The sequence below is a fragment of the Mercenaria mercenaria genome, chromosome 2 (genome assembly GCF_021730395.1).
Source record: "Mercenaria mercenaria strain notata chromosome 2, MADL_Memer_1, whole genome shotgun sequence".
Classification (NCBI taxonomy): Eukaryota; Metazoa; Mollusca; class Bivalvia; order Venerida; family Veneridae; genus Mercenaria; species Mercenaria mercenaria.
Genome location: NC_069362.1, coordinates 32,635,025 through 32,647,679, shown reverse-complemented (window position 1 = coordinate 32,647,679; position 12,655 = coordinate 32,635,025). Strand labels below are relative to the sequence as shown.

At 33.7% G+C, this 12,655-nt stretch overlaps 1 protein-coding gene across 4 annotated transcripts in view; it reads right to left on the bottom strand.

Moving 5' to 3' along the window:
• Positions 1 to 5,885: 5,885 nt before the first annotated feature.
• LOC123562093 (uncharacterized) overlaps positions 5,886 to 12,655 on the bottom strand; it is a 101,498-nt gene continuing 94,728 nt past the window's right edge. For all 4 annotated transcript variants that reach the window (XM_053534376.1, XM_053534370.1, XM_053534383.1 and 1 more), the window contains exons 15-21: positions 11,115 to 11,632; positions 10,814 to 10,945; positions 9,638 to 9,716; positions 9,061 to 9,295; positions 8,371 to 8,623; positions 7,782 to 7,922; positions 5,886 to 6,373 (exon numbers count right to left, since the gene is read on the bottom strand). In XM_053534376.1, coding sequence (XP_053390351.1) covers positions 6,247 to 6,373; positions 7,782 to 7,922; positions 8,371 to 8,623; positions 9,061 to 9,295; positions 9,638 to 9,716; positions 10,814 to 10,945; positions 11,115 to 11,632 — 1,485 coding nt within the window. In that variant the 3' untranslated portion in view covers positions 5,886 to 6,246. The remainder of the gene's footprint in view (positions 6,374 to 7,781; positions 7,923 to 8,370; positions 8,624 to 9,060; positions 9,296 to 9,637; positions 9,717 to 10,813; positions 10,946 to 11,114; positions 11,633 to 12,655) is intronic.

Sequence of the window (12,655 nt, the reverse complement as noted above, 5' to 3'; positions counted from 1 at the left end):
GAATGTTTGTCTGCATGGAATCTCGGATGTATTTTTATCTGGGTTACGTGGGTTTAAAAACTAGGTCACCAGGTCAAATCAAAGAATAAGCTTGTTTACATTCTAGGGGCCATATTTTTATTTTATCTTTGAAACTTGGTCAGAATGTTTGCTATCTTCAGTTCCTAGTTGGTTTCAAATTTGGGTTACGTGGGTTAAACAATTAGGTCACTAGGTCAAATCAAAGGAAAATCTTGTATACACTCTAGAGTCCACGTTTTTGCTGCAACCTTCCCGAAACTTTGCCAGAATGTTTGTTTTTATGAAATCTTAGATAAGTACGAATCTGAGTCATGTGGAGTCAAACACTAGGTCACTAGTCAAATCAAAGAAAACGCTTCTTTGCACTCAAGAGGCAACATTTTTGATTTAATCTTAATGAAAATTGGTCGGATTATTTGTCTCCATGAAATCACTAGGTAAAATATGTTTACACTGTTATGGTGTTTACTCAGGTGAGCAACCTAGGGGCATCTTTGCCCTCTTGTTTGTCGTTTTGCACATTTGCTTTTATTCTTGTTTACTTTGAATACCTATAACATGATTATTTTAAACACAAAATAAGTCACAATATTCCTATTCATAATGTATGTAATGGGTTAAACCTGGCACAAATTCGTAAAAACAATTTACACGTGTGCTACTTAGGATAGTACAAAAAACAAGTAATCATAGAAAGATGATATGATCAATTTCGTTAAACCGTTTCAAATATAATTCAGCGTTATGTTTCACTAAACCAGTGAAAAGGTTCATACCTTCTGCGTCAATATTTCATGGTCTACGTCTTCTTTTACAGAGACTGTCTGGTTGAAGTGCGTGTTCCCTTTTACTCGGATTTGGAACCTGTTTGATAAATTTAGTGTGTAATTATGGTGTACCATTTGGGTCGAAAGTCTACCTTGCTTTCACACATTTCAAACTGTACGTGCTCGTATAAAAATATGCGTACACAAGTAAATATATACGGACACGTTTATACGTGGACGCTTACGTGGACATGCGCGTGCATTTTATTTGTATAATTGTATACTTGTAATTACACTTGCACATTGTTAGTGTAACTGCCCGTTGCTACATAACTGAAATGCTGTTGAAAAACAGTGTTAAACCCTAAACAAAACAAACAAATAATTAATGTAGCAATAGATAAAAGCATACCTTAGTTTGGTGTATAGATAACACGCTATAAGTATGCTATATCTCCAAATTACTGCAATGACTTTGCTACGTTTTCGCGATACCAATAGTATAGTTTGCTTAGCAACAAAAGAATTTATGCAAATCTTATTCACTGCCAAATTAATCTTAATATTGGGATATCGATCTGTAAAAAAGAAATCGTTTTAACTCAGCGAAATATCCTGCACATTATCAGGAATTGTAAAGCACAAACAGCACACTTTCATCCAGTCTGTTACTTCTAAAACGATTCATTCAAAATATGTAATCAAAGTTTCTGATCGTTGCTGGCCCGCTTCTTTTAGATTAATGACCAAATCAGAAGCTTTGAATATCTGGATGACAAGATAAGGTCAAATAAAGTTGAGACGACAATGCAGTATATAAATGATACTACCTGTATAATTGAGGCTGAAAGTTTTAATATGCATGAACATAACTGACTGAATCGTACATCTTAATCTTATTATTTGCATTATCAATTTTATAACAAGAAATCATTAGCACATTTGCAAAAGCATCATTTTTCGCAGTTTATTTTGATCAAAGTTCAAAGGATAAAAAACGATACATAAGCAGGTCAATCGAATGAGTTTCATCAAGCTTATAACCTTTGCACAATCCACTGGCACCAGATCAGAAAGAAAATGCCTCCGTACGTGTTATACCCTACCCCTAGGTATTCTGTAAGAACCATGGTCGTGAACGGGAAATTATACTAACCCGTTTCGATCGTACATTTCTCAACTTAAACGCGCAGTTCGGTGAATGGGTATGTAGCATATTGAACAAGCGATAATTTATCTTCCATCGTGCACCAGTCACATTGTCTCAATATTCCATATTGCTGAGATTATCAACATATTTTATGCTTTCGTCAACGTTACAGAAAAAACTTGCTTGACCTTCCCTAATGAACATCCGGTCTAGAGGTCACAACAGTGTGCACATGTTTGGCGAAACGTAAACAAACAAAAACAGAATTTAAAAAAAATCACAATTTTACACTAAAACTCGAAATGATGAATGAAAGTCATCTTGTATACGATATTTAATTTGAAATCGTACATTAGTCTGCATCTGTTCTGTTTATTTTATTCATTTTGCACATTAATGCTGCATTTTCACATTTTAGCGAACACGTGTAGTAAAGTGACGATTGACATACATTTTCACAACAGCCAATCAGAATGGTTTTTTAATCTAGAACGGAACTTCACCAGGGAAGTTCAAGCAAGTTTTTTGTGTTACGTTGAAATTACTATAAACTACGCGTTGTTTTTCTAAGATAAGATGTATTGAAGAAATGCGACCGGTACTCAATGGAAGATAAATTACCACTTGTTTGATATCCATAGTACACATTTACCGCACTGCGTGTTTTAGGTATGAAATGCGCGATTGAAACGGGTTAGTATATTTTCCCGTTCATGACCATGGTTCTTATAGAATACCTAGGGGTAGGGTATAACACGTACGGAGGCATTTTCTTTCTGATCTGGTGCCAGTGGCACAATCTACAATTTTCGGATTGCCGTTTATGTTCCGCCGAAGATTTGTAATTCTTTAACTTCCATGAGACTTCTTTTGATCTCATCCCTCGATATGTATTTTGTGTGTCTTAAACGGTGCCCCATTATGTTTGCTCTGTGTCTGTTAGTTGTGTGGGTCTGTCTTGTGTACGTGCGTGTTTGCGCTGCTGTGTTTTGCAGTGTAGGTAGACTGCGTTTTAGAAACATGCTTTTCCTGTTGAACTTGCATTTTTTTTTTAATTCCCCCCCCCCCCCCCCCCCCCCCACCGCACACACACCGCTCAACACCCTTTTATCTATCACTTACCCATTTTTGTAGTTTGTATATGATTAAAATGTACTTGTTGTTGAATTATCGAAGCTACCAGTCTACTAAGTTTTTCCGTTTCAGTATTTTTTGTTGCGGGCTTACTTTGCTATGCCTGGCTCTATGGCTGTGTTTTGTGTGCTTTGTGCTGCGGACATACAGCAGACATACACCCGTGATGCAGTAATGTCCGGAGGGGGACATTAGTCTGCCTCCATCACCAAAGGCTGGAAAACCGCCATATGCTCTTAATTGTGCCGGTGTGCCGTGAAACAAAAGAAAAATCAAAATATTGAATACTGATTCAGTTAGCTATACAGTGTGGCGTTAGTATACACTAGATACAGATATACAGATAAATGGACATAATGGTAGAAATAACAAATAGACAGCAAACCACTAACTTAGAAACATGAAATTATCTTTTTCTTGTCTTAAGCCCAGTGTTGTTTTATCACCTTCTGATGTCATTTCCTTTTGAACTATCTGTTGTGCGATCTTAATACGTTTACTCTTCGTCACGAAACGCGCAAATGTAAAAATTAGTTAACAGAATCTCTTTGTTAGCACGCGTTAACTCTTCTATAAAAACACCACCCTAAAACGACAAAAATAGCACAGTTTTATGTTAGAAATGAATTTCATGTGTACCCTTTAAGTTACAAACGAATTAGGTTGTATTGTTGTATTGTCATTGTAACTTTGAAGATGTTACTGTTACTATTAATTCAGAAACGTGTGTGTATTTCTCTGTATGCAGACAGAAGAAAATTCTTCTAAAAAGTTATCTGAATCTTAAAGTAAAATGATTGGTATTGATATATATAAAAAGCTATTAACAATTGTAGACGTCAAGAAATGTAAACATAGTCACAAGTTATAACTTAATGGTAACAGAAGTAAATACAGCATTTTCATGATTTGATATGTAGTGAAGCTCTGCATTGACCAACACTGGTATTAACTTTCTCTGGTGTGTAATTTAAATCAAAAATCAGTAGTATCATATAAATGTCATGCATTTCAATTGTTTATAAATTACCTCCTTTTAATACGATAAAATATTTCATTTTAATACCTGTATTTAATTTTTCTTACCAATTTAAAAATGAAAGCAGATTAATTCATTCTAATTAATTTCTAATAAAGATATTAACATTTGAAAGCATACAACAATTATATATTTCCAGACATTTTCAAACTATTTAGATTCTTTTTGAATTATATGACGTTTAGTTATGGTGTATATACATTGTAAGTATCTTGCCCCCTTACTTAGAAGATGATGTATTGGCATGCTATATGTTCCGTGAAAAATGTTCCTAGGTGGGGTGGCGGCGCTGGTAACTCTGTTACAAATTCAGGTTGAAGCGAAAGATGAAATCTTCTTTCTATATACACGTACAATTATGAAAGCATAATACATTTTTATATCTCGTGAATACAAACTGATGTTGCAAGTTTGAAACCCACGGTCCTCCGTGCAAATTTACAAATAACATTTAGACGTCCAACAGAAATACACACACACATGTCATAATTAATACTCAAGCGCTGATGGGCGGCATCGAGTCTCAGTCACAACTATTAATTTTTTCATTTCTTTTAAACCGCCCGCTTAGCTCAAGAGAGGGCGCGCAATCTATGGATCGTAAGTTCGATCCCTGGGCGACGTGTTTGTTCTGCGTGACGATTCGATAGAAGATAAGTGTCTGAAATCATTCGTCCTCCGCCTCAGATGTATGTGAAGAAATCGGCAGTTACTTGTTGAGAACAGGTAAGAAGCGTGTAGGTTAACTGCCCGTCGTGACATTACTGAAATTCTGTTGAAAGTCGGCACTAAACAATCTTTAAGTCTTTTAATATTTAACAATTTTTACACATCACTTATTCACGTGTGTTACATATCATAGGTATCTTAGTTTGGAAAGAATATTCGATATCGAATATGTTTCTTTCCTATGTCTATACACAAAAGTATAACCCTTCATAACAAGCACTCGTTGAGAGCTAAAAACTCTTTGCAAAGAATGATGTTTCCAATTAGACAAACGGCTGTGTAGTGACCTTTCTGAGCAACAGCCTCTGTACAACAAAAATCTTTCTTCGCCCTGCTACTATATGAATTTATTGCACGCATACAAACACGTACACGTTAAGGAAATGTCAATATCTCTATTAATTTTACAATGTTACAACGCTAAGTATATTCTTTGTCAACTTGCAGTTTTCTTTTTTAACATGTTGTTTAATATTGATCTATGATATTTCACAATAAAAGAATTCGTTTTTGTGTTTATGGTATGAAAACAAGTACATACTTTGTTTTTGAAAATCGCTTTCAACATAATACAATTTTCTATACAAATCTGCTAAAATAAGATATTAATTGTTATATTTGTATAATGCAATTTATCTAGTGTATCAGTAATCAATTTTTCTTTGTAAGGCACTGGCTAAACTCGATACTTGTTGAATACGAAGACATTCTGAAAGACATTTCATCACAAACCAACGTCAATAGGATTCTTTGAAATGTTTAGAAATAACAGTAAATCAAAACATGCAGTATATCGGGAATGTGCTGAATTCATTATTAGATAAAATGTCGAAAACAGAACCGTGTAACCTCAGCTCAGGCGTATTCCATCTTAACACGTTAACTTTGATGATATTACGTAACGTTTCAGTTGGTGCGTTAAATTATGGTTTGTTGTATCTTTACCGATGTTAGAAGTTCAGAAAGTATCGAATGTCAGATCATGCATGATCCTTTAGATATTTAAATGGAATATTTTGTAAGCTGATAACATGACAAAACATACTATGTTTTTAGTACTGTGTCATATTTATTCTGCAACAAAGTAAGTTTTAAAAAATGAAATGCATGTACACTGCAAAAGATATGACCGAAACTGTACTGAAACTCTAAAATTTACAACCATATTACGTATTATAAAAGAAACAGACACACTTTGAAAATGTCTGAAAAAAATCAAATGATAGATGCATTTAAATACAACTGAACATTTAACAGCCGTTATAACAAAAACGAAACGGTCTGATACATCACGAGTTTGACTTAAATTGTGATTATATACAATATATTATAAATGTCTTTTAGTCTCTGATTAAACAATGCACACGAATAGTAAATACCACATGGATAAGTTATGAAATATTATTTTAATGCATGAAGTAAAATAATATTGTAAATGCAATAAGACATAAATAACTAGAAAACCCAGCTACACCAGAAACGATTGTCGTTGAGATCTCGATATGTCTGCTGGTAACATTTGACGTTTTTGACCTGTAAGTAAAGAAAACAATGCTTGTCTTACAGAGGATACCAGCGTGATAATAAAAGCTCTTTCAATGTGTCTGTAATACCGTTAAAATCAATAAGCAACCATATTAAAGAGAATTCCTATAGTTTTCATAGAATTGTTTTAGATTCACATGTATGATAGGAAAATTTGTGCTGAAAACAATGAACAAATAAAAACAATAGGTCACCAAGCTTGTTTTTGTGAAAAATTGATTTGAACACACCCACTGTTGCTGAAACTGCCAGCGATTTTTCAACATTTTCATAATTTTCTGCTTTTTTATAAATACCAACTAAAATATACATCAAGACAGCACAATACGGTTTTTTTCTTTACAGATTTTATTATATACTTATTTGATATCATAGTCATACTTGTAATACTCTATCCTTACAATAATGGGTACAAATGAAAAAAAATTGTTTCATATTTACTTTTGTAAACTTTTTTCAATGAAAAATACCCATAGTGAAGAATATATTTTTAAATTTTGAAAAAACTCTTTCATAGAATTTTTTCCTGTTTTTCTTGTGTATAGATAATTGTATTGTGAGCATAAAAATGGCTAAAAATGTATGGGTCACCAGGCTAAATTTTATGTTAAGACCGCTAGAATACAGCACCTGTTCGGACGGAAATGGCGCGAACCTGGCCAAATTGATTACATGTATGTCTGCTAAAAGTAAAAAAAAAGTTTGAAAAATTCTTAATTCTTTCTATAATTGAATACTAAATAATCCGAAAGGTGATATTGTCTGATCAGTACTAAGTCAATCATCTTACATTATGTGAACAACACTGTCTTTGTACTAAAATGCGATGTGAAAACACAACCACAAAAATAGCAAGATATCTGTCAGGCATGATACTTGTCAATACAACATAAACCAGTATCAACATTTGATTACTGATAAAACTTTCCAAAAATGTTATTTCATTCAAGATTCACCATACTTAAGTCTGTAACATGTTTCAACAAATGTTGACTTCAGTTCAGTTTTCCATAGAAAGTGTCGGCTGTGCAGAAAGATGCGCATAAAAAACTATAGGAATTCCCTTTAAGCTATAGCAGGATGAGCTACGCGTAAGAATTTGAATGTATATGTTGAAAGTGGAAATCGTAAACAAAGGAGACGAGCAAAGATTATTTCAATGTATATTTGTCTGAGGAGATACGGAAGAAAACTTTATCCTACAAATTGTACAATGTAGGACTTATACAAAATAAGGAAACTCATATGTTTAAAGATGTAAAACTCACAATCGTATTTGTAGACATTATTAAGTGCAGCTTTAATATTTTTATCTGACTGCAAGGTATCAGACCGAAGTATAATTATAGATATATACCTCAAATTTCTATATTTCTAGAATAAAGTAGTTCCTTACTTTGAACGCAGTAGTATTTTGTGTGATCCGGGATCTAGATTAGATTCTTCGTAAACTTTCCACGTGTTTCCGTCGTTCCTGCTTATTTCAACCAGAAGATTGGCATATTTTGTATTCACTTTGAGAATCTCATCTTCGACTCTAAGGCATTGGAAAAAGATTTGTTTCATTTACGCTTATTTAGATTTTTTTTTATTTCTGTTCGCTATGCAGTATATTAATGTGGCTAGATATCAGCACCTTTATTATCTTTGGACATAATATCGTCTTGAATTAAACTGTTTTGCTCAAAATTAACGACTGACCCAAAGCAAAAATACACATACATGATTATTAACTTACATGATTAGTGTTAAGCTTCGTGATTTAACACATAGGAAGATCTTTGGTACTACGTAACGTTACCAAGGAAAAATAAATAGCATACTCTATTTGATCGAGTCAGTTTATGAGAAATATTGGAGACCCTCCTCGATAAACGCATGCTTAGAAGTCCGAGGTTTTAATTCTGTAGAAAGTATAACAATTAAGACTATATAATTCTTCTCATTCTAATTAGCTGGTAGGAAGTTGTACATTTTTAACTTACCTTGCACCTGGTGGTGGTATTCGGTAATAAGCATTGTATTTGTCTAGCCTCGAAATCTCTTTGTATCCGAGATTATCCGAAAATACTTTCCAATCTCTAGCACGCTCAGCATTTCTTTCGTCAGTATCTGCATTGTCTTCCCATGTTGCTTTATGCCAGGCACGTTCCGCCAGGGCAAGCAATCTTGGAAAAGCCATGTAATGAAACTGCTCTTGAGTTCGCATTGTTTCTGAGAACATGCAGGCTTGAATACCTATTTGAATTGTAATAATAAATTTAATATTTTGTCAGATGTCTACTTCAAACAATGTGTTTAACCTAGTAACCGATATTCTGTATATAGATAGATCTACAACGCATCTTAGCCTCAAATTGAATTTTAGATCATGTCTTCGCAGAAGATAAACAAGAACATAACGTTTTTATTATTAGTGCTATGTATGATATTGTCAACGATGTAAAGGGACAAACGGTAAACGGTAATGGATTGTCATGAAAACTGATTCTGCAAATTATTCGAAATCCGTGTACCTGTACCAACTTAATATAGTAAAATTTAACGAGTTCGTTTCTCTCGCGTTTCATATCACTCTTAACAAGCTGATTTAGTGTCCAAACTGATCGTCATTTGGAATTGCTGAATTAATTAATTTCATATGACATTATATATTTAAAACTATCGATACTTACCAAGAATATTTTCAGTTTTATTTACTGCTGGACATTCTTTATTTCCACATAAACTGTTCACGTCAATTTTATTTCCTAATTGATCAACGTCTATGTTGGCATATATGTCATCTGGCATTAAACCAAATACTTTTTCTGTGTCTGTAACCCGTGTGGCCCAGTAGAGACCTCTCTCCTCTGGGTCGGGTTCCTGAGGCTGGTCGAAGTACAAATGTGTAGCTAACGGTAGAACAACCTATTAAACACGAACATAGAATAATTATACAACTGCTTTGTAGCCATATGTATTAAGCATCTCCTTGCCTTAAGAAGCCAGTCAGATAATTTCCAAAACTTATTTTGTTCTTCTATGTTTGTCTTCAGCAGCCACCTGCCTTATTTAACCAGACTGTGCTGATCCCTTTGCTCACTGCTTTATTCAGGTTTGACTGCATATTTGTTGAGTTTCACATACTGGAATTATTATATAGGTTTGAAGCAATTACATATTTTATTGGGTTTTATTTTTGGCAAAAATAAAATTAACTATCACATCTAATCTAAACCAGATATGCTTCTCAATGAAAAAACACAATACCTTGTAGCCTGCATTTGCGAATTCTGATGACCGTTTAGCATTTTCTCCGCGGTTATTCCATGTATAGACATAGACTTCTCTGAAACAGGACATTCATCAACTGGTCATTTTATGTTTTACATGCAGCGTCATTATCTTTTTTTATGAAAAACGTAACAGCAAAACACCTCAATAGAAAATTAAATGAAATCGAATGAATAAATATATCGGATTATGATAAAATCAAGGAAGAATATCCAACAGGGAAAACCACGTTCTAAAAACGCAGCCTCCCCAAAGACTGTTACAAAAATAAAGAATGCAATCCGTATATGTCAATTTTATTTGTTAGTTTGTCAAAGTGACCAATGGCTAGTTAAGCAAGAATTATCTAAAGATCTTTACATCAACGCTAAAGCAATATTTCTCTATAAAGTATGTGCTTTATGAAGACATATGTCAGCGACTTGTGGTAGTAAAGACTAATTACTGGGTGAGTTGCTTTATCACATAAAACATTAAGGAAGTGAAGTATAAGGAAAATGTTCCAGTCAATAGTTCCTTTTTCAATACATACACCATCTCTTGCTCTAAAGCTACAATGGCACGGATGTCAAAGATAGTATTAAAATTTACACTTTAACACCAACAAGTATAGAACACTACCAAGCAAATGCGAACAGAAAGCAAAGCGCAGATCGAATCCCGGGCGAGCCGCGTGCTATCCTTGGCGCTTTGTTAAAAGACATTATGTATGAAATCAGTAATCATCTTACTCTGATTTACGTGGAGAAGTTGGCAGTTAGTAGCGGAAAAACAGGCTAGTACTGGTACAGGTACTAGTACAGAATCAAGGAAACATTTCAAGTTAATTGTCCGCCGTTACATAACTGAATACTGTCGAAAAATTGTGCTTAACCCCAAAACAAACAAGCTGGTTATAGTAAGCATGTTTACAACAGATAGCAATCTCCCCTTGCATCGGCTTAAGCAGAACCTTTTCCTATAATAACTTTGAATAAACTCTATGATACCAAAGAACCAGAAATAATAATGAGCTAAAGTACGAGAAGATATGTTAAGAGAAATTCTGTAAGATTTTCTTGGGAGTATTTAAAACTGACCTATGCAGTTTTATATTTCATTCAGTAACAAAGATATGAATATATTCTGAAAATGTACTATAAATAAACATACGATTCATAGTCTGTGATGGGATTCGGCTTATTGTCGGCATATATGGCATCATCCCATGAGGCAAGTTTTAACCCTTTAGCGGCAACAATGTCAGCAACACGCTTTGAAAACATTCTTTTCAACTGATGAGTGCTGTAATAATAAAACAATAAATTGTTTTCTTGGATAATATTAACTTCTGTAAATAGGTTTACTAGTATAATACTTAAGAACAGGAGTATTAAAATAAATACGAGTAATACTGTATGCAGTGACTATGGGAAATGACGGAAGTAATAATCATACTATTAACAATAATTACTCAATTTGTTGCCCAGGCGCAAGCATATCTAAACAAGCTTTAGAGTCATCCCAAACACCGGAAGGAACTTCATCACCTCCGAGATGAACCACTTTTAGAGGCTGAACTGGTTGATGAAGGTGTATCAAACTATCAATTACAGACTCTACAAAGTTGTATGTTGTGTTCAAACAAGGATCCATTGTATTTCTTGTCCATTTCTTGGGACTAAATACTTCATTTTTATCAGTATGTTTAGTAAGAACGTAAGTTTCTGGAAGATTCTGATTTCCATGTTGCTTCATTTTCATTATTTCAGATTCTCTATATTCCATTGCAGCGATTGCGGCAGCCGCGTGACCTGGTGTCTCAATTTCTGGTATAACTTCGATATGTCTATCATTAGCGTATTTAAGTATTTCTCTGTAGTCCTGAATGGTATAGTATCCGGAACCGGAGCTGTTTATGTCAGGTCCAGATCCAAGTTGTGGAACTGTGCAAATTCCTTTATAATCACTGTGACATCTTTTGCTGGCAATCTAAATATGTAAGAAAGCAATTATCATACAACACTTGTTTTCTGAATTCCTCTGAGTACTGCCTTATTCTGACACGGAGTACTGATTGTTATAGTTTTATTACTTTAGCGGAATTTCGCCGAGTCACTCCGAGAAATAACTTGACTGAACTCTAAGTCGAAATTATACACATAACACTATAATGATTTCCGGTGTTTTATGGCTCCGAGTCTGTAATAAACAATAAATCGGTCATTTCGAGTGACGCGAGATGATTTCACGAAACTCAGAGGCAGTATTCCCTTCCCTTGGTGGACTTTTTATATACTTAGCTTGTTCGTTTTACTGTTTAAAATTTGTGAATTTTGATAATGAAATAGTGTAAGGAAATAAGGATTACATTAAGCAGCATATTTATGTAAAATGGATTACATTATTAATCATATAGAATTAAATAAACTTTCAAATGACCGCCGTTAAAGAAAAGTGATTTGCTAAATTTTGATATTGAAATAATTTCTGACTTTGTGAATTAAATTTAGAAATAAAGTTATGTAAAATGCACTAATTTAAGCATAATTTATGATTAGATAAACTTTAAAATAACAACCGCTAAAAAGTTAATTGTTAATTATGATACTGAAATACTTTCAGCCTGTGCTATTTAAATAAGAAATACATTATGTGAAACGGACTAAATTTAAGAATTATATAAAACTAAACAAACTTTCAAATAACTCGCGTTAAAAATAGTGAGTTTTTTAATATCATATTGAAATAGTTTCTGACAGTGCAAATTAAATTCAGAAATAGCGAATTTCCGGAAACTGGTAGACTCGAAGATACTTCGAGTCAGAGGCTAGTTTCTCGTTTTGGCCATTCTCCGAGGATCGAGTAGAATGGGTTTTCCGCGTGAGCTGATCTGTATTGTGTCATTAATAGCACCATAACATAATTTTTTTACTATCAATTAATCCGTTACAAAATCTAAAGCACACGGTGTTCCTTGAAAATCAATCAATCTAAGAAGTGCAACCTCAAATG